The sequence below is a fragment of the Pseudochaenichthys georgianus genome, chromosome 5 (assembly GCF_902827115.2).
Source record: "Pseudochaenichthys georgianus chromosome 5, fPseGeo1.2, whole genome shotgun sequence".
In the NCBI taxonomy this organism is placed as follows: Eukaryota; Metazoa; Chordata; class Actinopteri; order Perciformes; family Channichthyidae; genus Pseudochaenichthys; species Pseudochaenichthys georgianus.
In genome coordinates this window covers 20,739,450-20,757,306 of record NC_047507.1, presented here as the reverse complement: position 1 = coordinate 20,757,306, position 17,857 = coordinate 20,739,450, and the positions used below count along the sequence as shown (strand labels likewise).

At 44.0% G+C, this 17,857-nt stretch overlaps 1 protein-coding gene across 2 annotated transcripts in view; it reads right to left on the bottom strand.

Annotated features, from left to right (window-relative positions):
- srgap3 (SLIT-ROBO Rho GTPase activating protein 3) overlaps positions 1–17,857 on the bottom strand; it is a 58,706-nt gene that overhangs the window by 25,146 nt on the left and 15,703 nt on the right. For both annotated transcript variants that reach the window (XM_034082387.2, XM_034082388.2), the window contains exons 3-4: positions 7,703–7,865; positions 4,177–4,239 (exon numbers count right to left, since the gene is read on the bottom strand). In XM_034082387.2, the coding sequence (XP_033938278.1) occupies positions 4,177–4,239; positions 7,703–7,865 (226 nt within the window). The remainder of the gene's footprint in view (positions 1–4,176; positions 4,240–7,702; positions 7,866–17,857) is intronic.

The window sequence follows — 17,857 nt, the reverse complement described above, 5'->3', positions numbered from 1 at the left end:
CCACTTTAAGAGGCTCTATTTATTCCTCTTTGTGTGAATAAATAGTTTTCCTCTCCAGGCAGCGCAGGAAATCTTAGAAAAACAAGAACAACAGAGTGACAAAGAGCTGCTAGGCAAACACCGGAAAGTAAAATAAATAGATAAAATGAAAGCCAGTGCACTATTCTGAGAGAGATCAATATCAACATCGTTGTTGCTACTCCGCCAAGAGAGAAACTAGGCTAACACCCTGTTCCTCCCCAGGCTTTAGCACCATTTCTTTTACATTTCTCTTAAAATGTGCTACATTTACATTGAACCATCTGACTACAGCACCGGCAGCTAGAGACACAAACTAATTTGCAGGAAGACTGAGTTCAGCTGTGTCTACAGGAGGTGTGTGAATAGTTGAGTCATCTGCTTAGGGCTATTTAACTCCTGCAGTCTGTGAGCTGGTAAAAGAGACCCAACAGTGAAATGATGCCTGGAGGACACATACTTCTATTTGACTGATATCTAAATATTCTAGGGAAGACCATGAGTAATCACTAAGTCGCTCGTTTGCGTTTGACTGGACCTTTGTTGTCTTTCCTTATTTGTATTATTCTCTCTGAACACTTAATTAAAGGTGGGGTAGGTACGTTTGAGAAACCGGCTCGAAATACACTTTCTGTTATATTCCATGGAATGCTCTTAACATCCTGATAGCAATGAATATCTTAAATGCTTTGACAAAAAATCCATAAAAAAAGTTTCATCTATGGAAGCCGTAGTACTGTAAAAAGCACGACCAATCATTTTAGCCGGCCCGGCTAAAATAACTGGATGGCCTACCTGCCTGTCAGCCTTCCATCTGTGCACAAACTTATCTCGTGCCCTCATTGGACATGTGCGCGTTCGTGTGTGTTGGAGGAGGGGCTCTGTAAGGAAGTGGCAGATTTTTTCCGGTTGTGCATTTTCAAATTCTAGCGCACTCGAGCTGGTTTCTCCAAAATTACCTACCCCACCTTTAATTAAAAAGGGTTTGTATTGTAACAATGTCATGTACAAATATGCAACTTAAATATAAAAAACTGACTGATACATTAAGATTAATGTTTGAAAAAAGCGAGATGCAACAATGTGATTTCCAAATGTCACAACGTAATCTGTATAGTATATCGTGTGTGAAGCATTAGCAAGGATGAAAACAATTGGAAAACGTAAATGTAAGAAGAGACCAACAATGCATCAAATACGTGATGTTGTTTTTCCCAAATATGCAGCAGCTTCAATCATTTTGTGTTTTTTTCAGCACTAACATGGTGTGAGTAAATGTTGTTAAATATATCCCTGAGGAATTAACTACAACTGACGAAATGAATGAATCTAACCAGCACCAGCCCTTAGAGAGAGGTTGTTGATGTTGTTAACAAAAGAAAAAGCGTGTTTAAGACTGAGGAGCAAACAACCAACACAAGGTGGGGGACCAGAAAGATAAGATAAGCTTTATTGATCCCAGTGGGGATATTAAGGCAGTGTAGCAGGAAATTAAAACAGCTTCAAGCTAAGAAAACTGAATTTCACATTGATATATGTTGCTGGAAGCAGGAAGTGACGGGCTTTAGCTCCTATTTCTCATCTCAGGTTTGCTATTATTGACAAGCCGAAATAATGAAAACATGCTCTGCAATTTCAAGAATACTCACGCTGCAGCGCCATACTTTAACCTGCGTTTGAACAATAGCTTCAGCCAACAGTTTTCCTCTCACTGAGCAGACTGGGATCCTAATGGGACTTCACAGTTTTCCTTGAATATAATTGGTTGGCAGCCTGTGAAAACGGTTACAAAATACCACAAGGCAACCACCACGAGGCCAGGCTATTGATTCAGCTATTTCTGCACAAATACTAACAAGGTTGAAGTCATGAAAAACAATCCTTCATTCCCCTCCAACAATGAATGTCACTGCTGCCTGAGGGTCATTTGTGAAATTACTTTTCTGCCGCCTGTGCATTGTTAAACCTTGTCAGAGGTTATGATGAAAACAAAGTAATGCTTAAAACAGAAGTCAATAAACGGAATAAAAGTCTGAGAAAGTGTCAAAATGTACAGTTGGTGCTTTTTTGTCCAGCCTGAAGCTTCTAATTTGAGGAAGTGATTTTTGTGTTGTTGCAACCATCATCATTTTCTTTTCTTAGCTGTGAAGATTCCCATAATTCACACAATCCTCATGTTCAGAGAATTTTCAGCCAGATTGCGGCTGAGGCCAAGTAGAGCATGATAAGAGGGACCATCTGAGTTTCGTTATGCAGCATCGTCCTCAGCCGGAGAGGGCAGAATGGGTGAAACAGACATTTTAAAAAAGTATAAAAGGTGAATAATAACAATATATTTCCATGGGAAATAAACCAAACTTTCTGTCAGACGTAGCCTTCAGAAACAATACTTGCATTTTATAATTGATATACAGTTAAGACATAAAGTAAAGTATAGCAACCTCGGTCAGTCTTGGAAGTTATTTAACCTAAAACACAATTATTTTAAATTGCACTAATTCAATATATGCTCTTTCATACCTTTATATTATTATACCTGGCTGTCCATAACACTTATCTATTGCAACATCAACATGTACAGATTGCAAGCTCGGGGAGAATTGCCATCAGTGGCCTTTAACAGTTTAACTCTCCTCACATTGCTCAGATGATTTCGTAATATAAAGCAGCCCTGCCATCTCTTGTGTTTCACCTCAGGGAGCAGAAGATTGCTGAAGTTGCCTGGAGTTGTCCAGTAAGTGGGCATGAACCCTCCTTCCTACTCATCCTACCAGCACCAATACATTATGTCCTAATTCCCAACATATGTTCATCTATCTGCAAGGCTTCCTGCATGCAGGAAATCCTATTATTAACAATTCAGTTTTTAATTAGTGTTGAATAAATAGAACATTTTGAAGGGTTTTAGAAATAGTGGCACAAAGTAAAAATAAATCGGGGATACAATTATCCATACATACATACATACATACATTCCGCAATTTTTGTATATTAAAATGTATGGGCAGCAGCTGCAGGATGCCTGAGAGTTATTGCTGAAAATAAGGGAAACGGCTATTTGGGCTGCGAGAAAGCTGAGAAAAAAATCTGCTTTTCAGAGAAATGAATAAGAACTACTTTTTTCTCCAATGTTTTTTTCTCCATCTCAAAATGAAGCGGAAGGACATTTAAACAAAAATATAGAAAACAAATTGTACCAGTAAAGTAACCTCTCCCTATAGTAACTCTCCGAAGAGGAAAGCATAGTGGTGACATCCAATGCAACAGAGCTATAGCAGGTGACCTAAAATGAATAATAACTGCAAACACACTGACAGGACAATACCTTCATGTATTAAGGCATGCAGGTATTTCACAGGCCTCCACAGACACAACCAGTCATCTGACCCTTTAACAGGACCAGAGCTGAAGAACCCACCAGATGTTGAAGTGACTCAAAGCCCAGAAACTGTCCAACTTGGAGAGAAAGTAATGTTCCATTTCATCATTTACAACAGCCTCTATCTTTCTCTCACTTAACAACATAAATCATCATCCTAACCCCCTGTGTGCTCAGCAGCTATAGAGTACATTTAAACAAACTATCTTTATAAGAAGTCCCTTTCAAATATCTTATGTAGAACTCTCTCATGAGCTTCTCCTCTCAGTTTAACAGAAAAGAGTTCGACAGCACCACAAATGACCATGAGGATGCACACTTGTCACTTTTGGACAAAACTTAGATTTAAGATTGATTTAAAGGCAGTGTCATGTGTCTGCATTCATTTCAGCTAGTTGTACCTCATAAACTGTAAACTTGGTATGTATCACGAATAGGTGGGCTGATGGCAGTGGTGTTTTAATGAGACTTAATCTAACGCTACTCTTGGTACTGGTGCTTCCAGAGCTAAACACAGCCATATTGGCCGTGACAGTGGGCCTCGTATTTGCTTTACTTGGTAGGTTCACCCAGGCCAAAGTCTAATGTTTCAAAAGAAAATACTCATTCATTCAAGAAATAGTTCATAACGTGCAAAGCAAGGTAATAAAAGAGAACCGAAAAAAGAGAGACGGGAAATAAAATGTGAGAAAGACAGAGAGAGCAATAATAACTGGATGAGCTTTGTGCTGCGATAAAGTGTGAGTAATCAATCAGGAGGAGACACGTGTAGTACTTACAGTGTAGAGTTCATTCGTCACCTTCACCAGCTCTTCGTGCATCTGGATCCCAATGTCCTTGCTCTGAAACACAGCAGGAGGAAAGGACAGGGGTGAGCCAACAAACAAAGCTTGAGCCTTCAGCTGCGACCTATTGGAGCACACCCAAGTGGTTCTGCTGACACTGTGACTTTAGTGAGCTATAGTGAAGTCTCTCAGCAGCTAGTGGATGGATCGCCACACAATCTCATAGTTATTCAAAGACATCCAAGGATGAATCCCAAATACTTTGGTCAGAATTTTTACTTGACGACCACTTCAGTTTAAGGTTGTCACGATATAACATAAGTATTCCACAATGATGATATTAGGGCAATATCGATTCTCACTTTTGGTTATTTTGTATTTGCTATAGAAATACAGTTTGACTTGATTTTACTATCTTTCAAAACATTTAAAAAGACAACGTGTGACATGCTCTTGACAAAGAAACACACCGTATGTTGAGGTTTCACTGTTCTCTACAAAAGATTCATAAAAATGGATGATATAGCATGGTAGTGGATAACAAGCCATATTTCCCCAGGGAAAATATTGCTTCAATATGTTTTGTAAAGTTAATTATACTCTTAGCAACTGTACACTCAGTCATCTCACTGCACAGCAAGCCTTGTAATAAAAAAACCTCTAGACACACCTGGACTTTAGGGAAAAATAAATGACAGAGGGAATCTAATAATGTCTGTTGTGTGGGAGAGAAGCGCAATGCCTTTATTTGAAGACTGTGAGGTGAGAAAATGCACCAACAGCACACGCATGTCTCAGTGTGACTGTCTGACACATTCAAAAAACAGAAGCAACACCTCTCACAACTTCCCAGAGCTATAGGAAGATATGGTTGCGATCGAATCTTAAAATGTTAACTATTTAGTCTTCTAATACATTTATACAGGTTAATATTTTTCTCTTTATTTTTACCATGAGTTGTGGTTAACTTTGAAATGCTATTTCTAATGTACAATTGCTCATAATTTGTAGCCATTGATGTGTACTTGATTTGTCTTTATTTGTATTCTATAACTAATGTGTTCTTCTCTTCTCTACATTTAATAAGTTAGCTTATTCTTTATTAATGCATGACTCTTTATACCTGCTATGCCACTTGTTGCTGTAACACTGTAAATGTCCCCGCTCTGGGACTAATAAAGGATTTCTGATTCTGATTCTGAAAAGTATTGCTCTGCAGCTAAACTCGATTATCTTTTTGTTTTTGTTCTGTTTCCCTTTAAGGTGTACAGCCCAAGACAATATACACTTTATGGAGAAATAACTCAAGCAGCAGAGGATATTAAAGAGGTTACTGACAGTCAAATGCTGGATAACACTGTATTATAAAAAAGTGAACCCCATTGTTAGCATGCTAGCCATGCTAACTCTGGCACATTATTTACAACCCTTCCCATGTTATTTTCTCTCTCTGCTTTTAGTCAAACCATGCATGTACATATTTCTATATTATGGTCTTATTTCACTTTGAGTCTTTAGCAGAGCCTGTAACCCTGCATTGGAAAAAACAAAAACAAGATTTTAAGGGTCTTTACGGGCGATGGACAGGAAAAGACAAACTGTTCAGTTAAAAGTAAAAAGGTCAACACAATTGATGTTTATGAGTGACAAGTGTCAGTTTCAACAACGTCAACAGCTGACTCGTCACTCCTGGTATCATAGTGACTCAGCAAGATGCATAATGGTAATTTCAAACATTAATCATTTTATAATATAATATCATTTTCATTTTCTTACAGGTTCATTAAATAAGGAGTAGCTTCTTTGAAAGAAAAACACACACACACAAAACATGTTGTCCGCACCCTGATGTGAATAACTCTAACTGTTCTTGAAATAACATGTTACTAGTGAGTCATAAATGTAACGATTCATACAAAAAATAACAATCATCAAATGGAATCTTGCACCAACAGGTTTTCACTAAGATACATAATACAACTAGAAGGACATTCAGAGAGCACAAACCTCCGCCAAGACCATGCCCTATCACGCAATGGTAATGAAAGTGAAAGATAAGTTATGTATCTGTCCTGTGATTCAGATCCTCTGCAAAACTGAATTGGTTCTTGTCCCTATACCAAAGTCTCAGGTAAATTAAGCCAGTAGTTTTCCATAATCCTGCTGTTAGACAAACAAACCAAAACAAGAACATGCTTGGCATAAGAAAGGCATGTACACACATACAAACTAAATAACCTTAATATCACAGAAGGGATTTTATGTTTTTACTCTGTGTGTATTGAGGTTTGAAGTCCTAGTCGAACAAGCATTGGACTGAATGTGATAAATGGGAATATCCTCAAAGGGATCTGGCAGCTGGTGAATGGCATCTGTATGCATCGGTGGCTCTGAAGTGAGACAGGCTGCAGCGTGCACTGCAGAGAGAGGGAGATCAGGGAGGGTTCAACCAGCAAGTGAAGCACCATGATGCAACACACTGTAAGAGATGTGACGGGTGGTATTGTAGCAGCTCTTATAGAAATGCCTGTTAGTAACCATTCTTATAATCTTCTCTATATGAAAAGGCGAAAAGAAGCAGAGTTGCACCTGCTATAGTTTATGTTACAATATATTATCTTTGCAATGAACTTATACTGAGAGTCATAAAACAGGCTTGCTGTACATTTACATTTGACGCTTCTACATTCATTGCATTAATATTTGGTCATTTTAATGTTTGTCATTTATATGCTAAACAGGCCCTAGATAAATGTTTTGATGAAAGCTCTACCTTTTTGTCCTTGATCTCCTTGTCATGTCCAATATGACAAGCTATTTCAGTTATTTACATTTAACTTTTTGTAAATGTTTTGCAGTGCACCATGATGTTTTTCATGCATTATGTATTGCCTTGCCTTATGTCTGCCAGCTATGAGCAGCAAAGCCATCAATTCATACTTTCAAATATTGAAAACATATCTGAGGGCACTGAGGACTTAAACCAACGGAGTGGTACAATCTGAATGGAGCCCAGTAAGCAGAGTGCAGCTCACCTACAAGAAAGCCTGCAAGGTGAAAACAGGGTTCTGGTGTTTGGATAAGACCTCAGTCATCCCTGCTATGTGCTGACATTGAGCCAGATGTTGCTCACACTTATAGGGGGTACAGGGTGTTGGGCGAGGGGTGTTCAGCTTCACTATTCCCCATGCTGTTCTGCAGGCCAAATACAACTCATACACCTTCTACTAAATGAAAATGTGCTGGGACAAAGCTCAACGCACCACATTTATTTGGGCTAGCATCAGTTTGTATGCTTTGGATACATTTAAGCCCAAAAGTAGAGAAGTAGATTTTAGCTGCCGGAAATTAAAAACAAAGCATTAAAACAAGTCTAAAAGCTAACAAAAAGGGAAAGATGACAACCACAAACAATGTATTTAAGCATTTTGCTTTGCATGCTTGTTGTATCTGACCATTTGAGCACTGGTAATAAGAGAGCAGCAGAAAACAAATGCGGAAGGATGATAGTTGTTCTGACCTTCTTGAACAGGCGGATGATGTCCTCGCTGATCTGTGCAAAGCGGAGGATGACGTTGTTAGTGTAGATGTCGCTGAGGGTGGCATGGTCACGGCTCTCTCGCCTCGTCTGGTTCAGCACCAGGTACCAGCAGTTTACTGAGGACAGCAGGTGCTGGTCTTTCCTGAAGAAAAAGAACAAACAAGAAAAATACAGGACTGTTAGAAACTGTATGTAAAGGTGGTGATACATGTTTAGTTTATATAGCATTATCCTAATTTAAAGATGAATAAGAGTCAACAGCATAAGGAGGATAAAATCAGACACAGCCATGTTTTGAACTAAATGCTAAAATCAGCATGCTATCATGCTAACAATGACAATGCTAGGATGCTAATCTGAAGTGACCATTTTAGCATACGGCGAAAGTATACATATAAGGTTTAACCAAAGTATTGGAGAATGTAAACCTTTTAACAGATTTTGATGCCCGATGAACGAATTGTTAGGAAATCAACAAAGTGAATAGAGTACAATTCACACTGATGTGGGTGATAAATGACTATATCAAACTTATTTTCTTTACTAAGTGAATGTCCTCCTTCCTCACTTCATCATTTCCTGCAACCACACTCAAAGACAACACCTATAAGGCATCAACTTGTTGTAAATATACAATGCTGGTGACCAGAATGACCAGAGAATCATGGGCTCTTGGGATTGCTGCATAATCAGTTTAAATTGTCTGCGCCTCTGGTGATTTCCAATAGAAAGAGCAAGGCTGAGACAAGGAAGCCGACACATTCACAATCCCCTTAAACCACATACCCCTGTCTGGATGGATCCTATCTGAGCGTTAATCGATCAACCAACCCTGAGGAGGGATAAAAAGAGAGATGGGAAATGAAAGCAAAGGAGGGAGCGAGCCAGGGCAAGGGTTGGGGGATAGTGTTTCACTGTGGAGCAGAAAGAGGAGATGAGCAGCACCAACATCAAAGAGCCGTCCTTCGGCGAGCTTCCTTAATGCTAATCACATCTAATGAAGTTGATATCTAGCTACTCCAGAGTTCTTTACCCATTATTCCTTAACTCAACTCTGCCCATAAACGCACTTACTGTACATCAGGCTGAAAGGACACAAACACCAACACATGGTTCTCCAGGCATCAGTGCACGGCAGTACGCTGGAGGCAGGATGGCAAAACATCTTCTGTACATTTATTACTGGGCCTGCAATATTAGATAGAGAAAGGTGTCCTGAGATGCCTTTTGCAAGTCAATTAATTGGCTATTATGGTAATTTGAATGAGTTGAGAAAATTCAGCACGCCCCATTAAAGCCTTGCAATAATAAATTGATTAAATTGAACATTAATTTGCTGTATTCAAAATGAGCATCCGGACAAAAACCACCAGATTCAGAGACAGCTTCATCCATAAGACTGTTAAACAACTGAACTGCTGAAACAATTTCATAACATTCATCCGCTACTTAGTAATTATGTATCTATTATCTAATATATCATTCCAATAACTTGTATATAGACTCGTATTGCACTATTCCACTTCTTTTCTCTCACTTTTTTAAAAACTATTTTTCTTTTTGTATTACTTTTAATATAATATACTTTAATATTGCCTTAATATTGTCTGCTTATCTGTATTATTGTGTTGCATTGTTGGAGAAGCCTGTGACCTAAGATTTTCAACGACTTAAATACTCTGTAGCTATGTTAGTTTGACAATAAAGAAAGAACCTTGAACCTTGAGATGCACCAGACTTGCTGGAATCATGGGTTTAGGGAACCAGATTCTCCTTCACTCTTGGATGGCCTAATGTCTCAGTTCTGCTTGACTGACGTGTCTTCCTAAGCAACACAGCTCCTCTGTGTTTAATTGCTGTTTGTGGTTGAAAGGTTTAAGGGGAAAAGCACCTCTACTCTCTGCTAATCCCTAAAAGTGGTCAGAGATGCTTCATCACAACACTAAGCACAACCAGGCTCCAATTTGTGTCTCTTTTTATCCTCTTCAGCGTTTAATCTTTTTGAATCAGCAGGAACTACACAAAAATAGCATAAGTATGTTCATAATGCATCAAACAGAGCCATGAGTCTATAGACATGATGTGCCTTTGGATAACATAAGGGAGCTTTAAGCTAACAGCGTGCTTGCATGCTGATAATAACCATACTACCAAGCTGATGATCAGCAGGTCTAATGTTGATTGTGGTCCCCATCTTAGTTTAGTGTGTTATTATGTTCACATCAGCTGTTTAGCAGTCATTAATTAGCAAAAAAACACATTATATAAACCACAGAAGCAGACCGATTCAAGTAGTAAAAACGGGTTGAAATATCAGAGGATCATCAAAGTTCATCCTAATTGGGCATGAATGTACCAAAAGTAAATCACAATCCATCCTCTGGTTTTATCGTGGTTTAATTCAAGGTCACTCAATCTCATGGTGGCACTAGAGGGAAGTGGAACAGTGGATTACTTAGTTATTTTTGATGTATCATCTGGAGACCATGACTGTACACATGTTAATGGCAATCTATTTAACTATTGTTGAGGTAGTTTAGTTCAGTCTGGACCAAAGTGATGAATTTGACAGAAAATATGTAAAATGATGGTAATAAATAAGAAGGTCTGAAAATGAAAAGGTACATATTCCTAATGCTAAGGGTTAAAGCGTGAAGACAGAAATAGACAAAGGACACCAAACCTCTCTTCCCAAGTCGCTGTCCTCATTTCACAGGAATTAGGAGCAGAAGGTCTGTAATCAGGCCTGTGTACTAGCAGCATGTCTGGGAGTATTTTAACACTGCAATAAATATAGCTCCTGTACTCATTTTACGGGAAAGAGACAATACTTTGTTTGTACCGGCTCTTTAAACAGAGGTCAATCTATCACAAAATATCGACTTCAGCATGCGACAAAACTCATTAATCTCTACTCTGTATTAGTAACCACTTCTCCTTGCCGATTTCCTGTAAAAGGATGCGTATCAATCGTGAAGCCCGCGGGTCAATTAATATAGAGGGCTTCAAAAGGGTTGGTTTTGGATAGCTCCATGCCCTCGGTATTTATACACAGGATATCATTAACATACAGGAGGCAAACAATGAACTCTGAGAGTCTCTAGAGAAGTGAGAAGGAGGTGAGACGAGTGCAGCTTTATGGCATCCTATTACATCCGTCTCATTCTGCAAAGCACTGCCTGGGTGTCTCTATGGTTTTTACAAGTTCTGCACTGCATCACTGTCTCTGTGAGGCAGACACATACATGCAGTATCATCTGTGAATGCATGAAGAAGCATGAAGAAGATCAGACAGAGACAGTGAAAAGAGAAACAATGAAAGAGTGTAGGGTTGGACAATATTGCACTAATCCTTTGATTCAAGGACAAACTGATGGCAAGCTGTCCCCATAATGTGCATACCCTGGACAAGTGAGCATTATATAGTATAGTGCATCTGCTTTAGTCATGGCTGCAGTGGATGCCACCATCTAATCACCCAGGGCCTATGATGTGTCTGAGCCAGGATTTCCAGAAGGAAGTGTATATTTATCAAACCAGGACTCGGCTCTGTGAAGGCCTTTAATCCCCTCCACGCTGCCTGCCTGCTGCTTATAAATGAAACAGCTAAGGAGAGGAGAAGGACCCAAACACAGTTTCAAAAGACAAGGGGAACGTGGGCACATGCAGCCAGCTTTGCAATTGAAATTCATTTTGCCCCTGTTTTCAAGCAAGGCTTCAGTGCTGATCTGCACATCATTTAGCACATTTTTGTGTGAGCAGACACACTGCCAACACTTGATAATGCACAGCTGCACAGACACAGGAACCAGAGCAGAGTGGAGCACAGCACGGCTTCAATGAAGAGTTGACAAGATCTGAAAAAGAAACCAGCTCATTTACTGATGTTGTGCATGCTGACTTACATCAACTTGATTTGTCAAGCTGACAAGAGCAGGGACTGAAATGCTGTGTTCAAATAAACCAAGTCTTACAAAAATATATAGTTGAATCTTTTTAGCCTTTGGCCCCTAAGGGCAGCCATGGTTCAACTGCATTCACACATTAGGTCAAAAGCTATAGCAGTAGTTGGAATACAGCTATACTGCCAGTGCACAAAACATCATCCGGTACTATCCTACTGCAGCAGACATCATTCATCATAATCACATCATAACTAAAGCATTCATACTTTTCATAGTGGCCCTTTAAAGACAAATGTGTTCTGGAGACAGGCTGCATAACTATAGGTTACTTACGTAACACCAGGTATCAGAGTAACATGAAGTGAGATGTCTCACTATGGGATGCGCCTCATCGCGGAGCAAACAGAAGCATCAATCTCATTACGCCAATCCCGATTGGCCGGTGATCTTGACGTCAGCGTCAGGGGAAATCACCCCCTATAAGTAGCTTGCGCCACAACGCATGCGTCATTCAAAATAAGCACCTCTTCTCGCTTCACCATAGCAAGGAGGGCCGTCTGGTGAGACCTCTCACTTCATGTTACTCTGAGCCCTGGGGTTACGTAAGTAACCTATAGTTCTCATTCATAACACTCCGTTCGATGTCTCACTATGGGATATTGTAGCTCCCGTATTGCCAGATGAGCTTATCTTGAAAATCGCCAACCGATCAGAATTTTAACAGGTAGGACTCCGACTCAACCAGGTGCCCAGCACTGCTTGAGTAGAACGCCCAGACTGTTAAAAGGCAGACACAAGTGAGCAGCGAGTAACAGCTCGCCGCTTGCACCAATGTCTTGAAAGGGAGACATCCTGAACAGAGCCCAGGATGCCGCCAGACCCTAAGTCAAGCAAAAACTCGCGAACCCGAGGGTGCCTGCGAGCTCTGACTTGTACGGGCCCCACAGCAATCGCCTCCACACAACAGTGGGAGAGCCGTTGCTTAGTAATAGGCTTGCCCTTGTAAGGGATAGCCCAGGACACAGGGGGCTTGGTCATTATGACAGAGCACCCCCGATCATGGTACCGCTCACGGGCCAGGCCCATAGAGCCAAGCGCTCTGGGTGTGGGTGAAAGATCGCCCCCCCCCGCTTGGGACAGTATGTCCCTGCATAGCTGCCAAGGCTGCCCGCACAGCAACTGATATATCTCCGCTAGCCAGTACATAGCTGGCCAGTGTGGAGCTATCAGAATAAGTGTGTGGCGTTGCTCTCTCACTCTGGCCAGAGTTGGAGGTATCAGAGCCAGGGGTGGAAACGCGTACAGAAGGCCCGGGGGCCAATCGTGCGTGAGTGCATCCACGCCTAACGGTGCATTTAGATCACGCATCGAAAAGAACAGCCGACACTGAGCGTTGTCTTTGGTGCGAACAGATCCACCGCGGCTCTGCCGTAAAGCACCCACAGCTGGCTCACAATCCTTGGATGTAGAGTCCAGTCTGCATAAAGTGGTGCACCTCTGGACAGCAGATCTGCCCCGAGGTTCATCACTCCCGGTACGTGCGTCGCTCTCAGAGAGAGGAGACGTCTACCGCTCCATAGGATAAGTTTGCGTGCCAGTGTGTGTAACTGGAGAGAACGCAAACCCCCTTGGCAGTTAATATACGATATTGTGGTCGTATTGTCTGTCCTCACGAGGACGTGATGTCCCCTGAGGAAAGGCAGAAAGCGTCTTAGGGTGAGAAACACCGCTAAAAGCTCCAGGTAATTTATGTGCGCCCGCTGGAGGTCTCTGCTCCAGAGACCCCTTACCGGGCGACCTTCATAAATACCTCCCCAACCTGTCAGACATGCGTCCGTGGTGACCACTTTCCATGAAAGGACAGCACCCATGGGCACACCTCGTACTAGAAAAGTCGGGTGCAGCCAGTGGCGCAGTGCCCTTACGCAACTCACAGTAACCATCACTCCCAGTCTTACAACCAGGATGGCTGACGCCATGAGCCCCAGCAATCGCAGGCATGTTCTGAAGAGAACATGTTTGCGCAGCTGGAAAAGAGCGAGACAAGCTCTGAAAGCTTTCACTCTTTCCGCTGACAGGCGAGCTGAAAAGGGCACCGAGTTCAGGCGTAAACCCAGGAAGAGTACAGTCTGCGCGGGGCACAACATGCTCTTCTCTGTGTTTATTATGAACCCCAGGTTGAGCAGGTGCTTTACGAGGACATTTGTCTGTGTAACAGCCTCCCGCTCCGACTGTGCGAGAAGCAGCCAGTCGTCCAGGTAGGTCGCCAGGCGAATGCCCTGTTGTCTCAACGGGGCTATCGTGGCTTCCGTACACCGTACAAACACCCTTGGACTGAGAGACAGACCAAAGGGGAGTACTCTGTATTCATAACAGATCCCCTGAAATGCGAACCTCAGATATTTGTGTGGATAATATACTGGGATGTGAAAATACGCATCTTTCAGGTCGACTGATGTAAACCAGTCATCTTTTCGCACGAGCCGCAGCAGAGATGTGTGAGTGAGCATTCTGAACTTATATTTTTTAAGATATTTGTTCAGAGCCCTCAAATCAAGTATTGGCCGAATTCCGTTCCCTCCCCGTTTGGGAACGAGGAAGTACTTGGAATAAAAGCCGCCCCTGACTCTGCTCGGCGGGTACAATAGATATAGCCCTCTTTTCTAGGAGCGAGAGAATCTCTTTCTCCAAAATGAGGGCTGACTCTCCTCGGGCCTGTGAGTGCAGAATGCCCGAGAAGCGAGGGGGGGTGACAGCAAACTGGAGTCTGTAGCCCCGTGTTACTGTCTTGAAAACCCAAGCGGATGATGTGAGCATCTCCCACTGCGTGCTCCTTAAAGCCAGTGAGGATGTCACATCTCCTCCTCTCTGAGTCTCTATTTGTTGTGTTATGGGGCCCTCTAGTGTCTGAACACCGTGGTGCCCCTTATCAACAATACCCACCGACACTGCGCATGCGCGTGCCGGTGGTGCCCTTAAAGCCCCAACCGGCATTGCGCATGCGCTTGGTGGTGGTGCCTTCACAGACCCGTCAACAATCCGCCTTTTGAGAGATGCCGTAGCTGCTCTCAGAAGGGGAACAGTTGGTGGGCTGTTTATTGGCTCTATTGATTTTCTATTCATAATTGTTTTGAGCTGCGCCCTCGGCCTGAAGCCTGGATGCGTCAGCGGCAAATTTTTTATGACAGAAAGATCAACCAATGTGTGACATGTGTTTGTGCTGACTTAAGGATGGTGTTTAGGCATCTCTCGAGGCGGCGGGAACACATTCACGGAGGGGAGAAGGAGGGGCTGTCACGCCGCTCGCTTCTTCTTCCTCGACTGCTGGCCGAAATTCTGGGTTGGCTGAGCCTGAGCTGCAGCCGGAACCGGAGAGTTTCTAGGCCAGCCTGCCCTTGTCTCCAGCCTGGGCTGGGGACTCGGGGTGAGCTGCGACCTCTGCGTCTTCAGTGTTCTAAACCGAGCAGAGTTCGAGGCAGCATGGGCAGAGGACTGCTGCTGCGAGAGCAGCGGCTGGACCCTACGAGGGAGGCAGAGGTGGAGTGCCTCGTCCTCCCTCTTCTTCGTCTCACACCTCCTTTTGCATGGAGGCGAGAGCAGAGCCGAAGATTCCCTCAGGAACGATGGGCATATCCAGCACATCCTCCTTTTCCCGGTCTGAGAGAGTGGTGAGGTTGAGCCATCTCGCTCTTTCCTGCACCACCATGATCCCAATTGCTTAGCCCGTGGCCTGGACGGCGCAGCGTTGGACACGGAGACAAATGTCCGTGACCGCTGCCATCTCGTCCAGAGTGGCTGCCCCCGGGTTACCCGACAGGTCCTCGCAGAGCTCCGCTTGGTAGGCGGTTAGCAGCGAGGACCCGTTCAGGGCCCTGGCGGACAACGCTGCCGCTTTGTAGGACTTTTCAGTCATTGCTGACTGAAAACGGTCCGACTTTGCTGGCAACGTGGGGTTCCTGCTTGGTGACGGGCCCACCTTTGGTATAAGGTGAGCCGCTACCAGCGGTTCCATGGGCGGCATGTAGAGCAGGCCGAGCTTCTCCATTCCGTCACAGTCTAGGGAGGAGGCACCCTGGATTGGGACCTTGTTGCCGAAGGGCTGGTCCCTCCACGAGACCGACACCTCATCCAACATCTCCAGGAAGACTGGAAGGAGTTGTCTCCTCTTCCCCGCTGCTTGGGGAAGATGTTTTCCCTCGTAGCGGGACCCGGAGGTCTCCCTGGCCATTCCGGGCCACAGGACGTTGAGTCTGACCGCAGCGCGTTTACACACGGCCTGCAGGTCCATGCTCGGACCGGGCGAAGCTGGTGTACTATCGCCCGGGAGAGCAGCACTTGCCTCAGGCTTTGCAGCCTGAGCCGGTGACATGAAGGTGTCCTCTTCCTGTTCATCCGATTCGGACAGGAGGAACGCCAGGGCGTCCTCCTCGTAGTCAGGCCCGAGGAGATCCTCCGCGGGTGAGACCATGGTGAGGTCTAACCAGGAGCCCCAGCTTGGTGGAGCGCGGGAAACCGTTCCCGCGTGTCTTGCTGTCACCGGGTCCCGGCCTGCCAGGGCGCGGGATTCCGGTTCTATAGCCCTAGCAGATAGTGAGCCCCAGACCGACACGGAGAGGGGCTCACTCTCTGTGGCGGACGCCCCCGTGTCCTGACTGCCGGTCGGCGGGTCCGTGGACATGGGGGGGTCCTGTTCCGACAGGCTAGCTTTTCGAGCTAGCTTTTCGAGCTAACCTTCGGCGGAGGCTCTTAACGGTGAAGCGGACGCAATGTCCGCATGAGCCGGGGTTGTCGATAGCGCCTCGGGCGTGTTCCAGCCCGAGGCACGACGAACAGACCTGGTGTGTGTCTGTGCCCGATATCTTCAACCCGCAGCTGCAGAGTCGAGCCACCGAGTCGAGCCACCGAGTCCCTGACTCCTCTGGTGTGAGGGAGAGGGGCGTCCATCTTTCTCGCCTCGTGGCGTGGAGAGGGCCCGCTGTCGACAGGTGGGACGGGAGAAAAGATAAAACCACCTTGTCCTTAATCCGGAGAAAAGGACGGTGTGGGTCTTTTATTCCCGGAGAATACTGACTGGTGTGGCAGTATGCTCTTTAAATCCTTTCTTCCTCCGTGGACAAGAGAAAAGAGAAAACTTCCTCGCTACCCTGGTGTCGGTAGAGAGGGAGCGAGCTAGCAACAGGTGTGCTGCTAGCTTGAAAAAATCGGACCTACCTTACTTTCTCGGATAAGAGAAGGGCGAGGTCGATTTTAAATACTAACAGCGTTAGTACTACCGTCTTCCTGCGAAGCAGAAGGAGTAGCTGGCGAGCGCCCGTCGACCGAAATGGGTATTTGGGTTCAGTCTGTGGACAGTGAAGCTTGCCCGGCTACTGTCGAGATGTGCTCTGAAGCGAGAAGAGGTGTTTGAATGACGCATGCGTGGTGGCGCAAGCTACTTATAGGGGGTGATTTCCCCTGACGCTGACATCAAGATCACCAGCCAATCAGGATTGGCGTAATGAGATTGATGCTTCTGTTTGCTCCGCGATGAGGCGCATCCCATAGTGAGACATCGAACGGAGGGTTATGAATGAGAACTCTTAACTGCTTTTAAAAGAAGCAAGCAGAAGTATCCATTGATAGTTTTCAAAGCTTTACCCTGCTGACCATGAAATGAACAGAGACATCACTTAGAAATAAGCAAAAGCAGCTTCAAAACTCAAATATACTGTACAAAGATCTGGCACTGTACGGATACACAACACTTTTCTCCCCCAGCTCCTCCAAAACCAATCACTTGGATACACACAAAGAGATTAACAAACACACACACACCAATCTGGGCATTGCAACAAGCCCAGTCTTATCTCTACCAGACAGGTTATTGTCCATATCAATATTGCATGAGATGTCTTTTTAATGGTGATATTTTACATCTGAATATGTCTGTATGACAGATGGATGATACCAATCGACTCTAATTTGATGTGCTACATTATAAATCACACACATTATATACCCTGAAATGTCTACGCCATAGTTATAATCAAGTTATCTGTTGTCTCTCAGGAATTGTGAACCAGAAAGAGAAAGGAAGTGGTGCAATTGGGAGAAGCAACTGCAGCATGGAGCAGCTCAGTAACCCTTCAGTGTGGCAAATGAGGTAAAGGGGAAAAGCAAAATGATCCTTGGTCAGGTTGCTGCGGTGCAGCTGAAGCTGCAGTAGCTGTAAATCACTGGGGCATTCAGC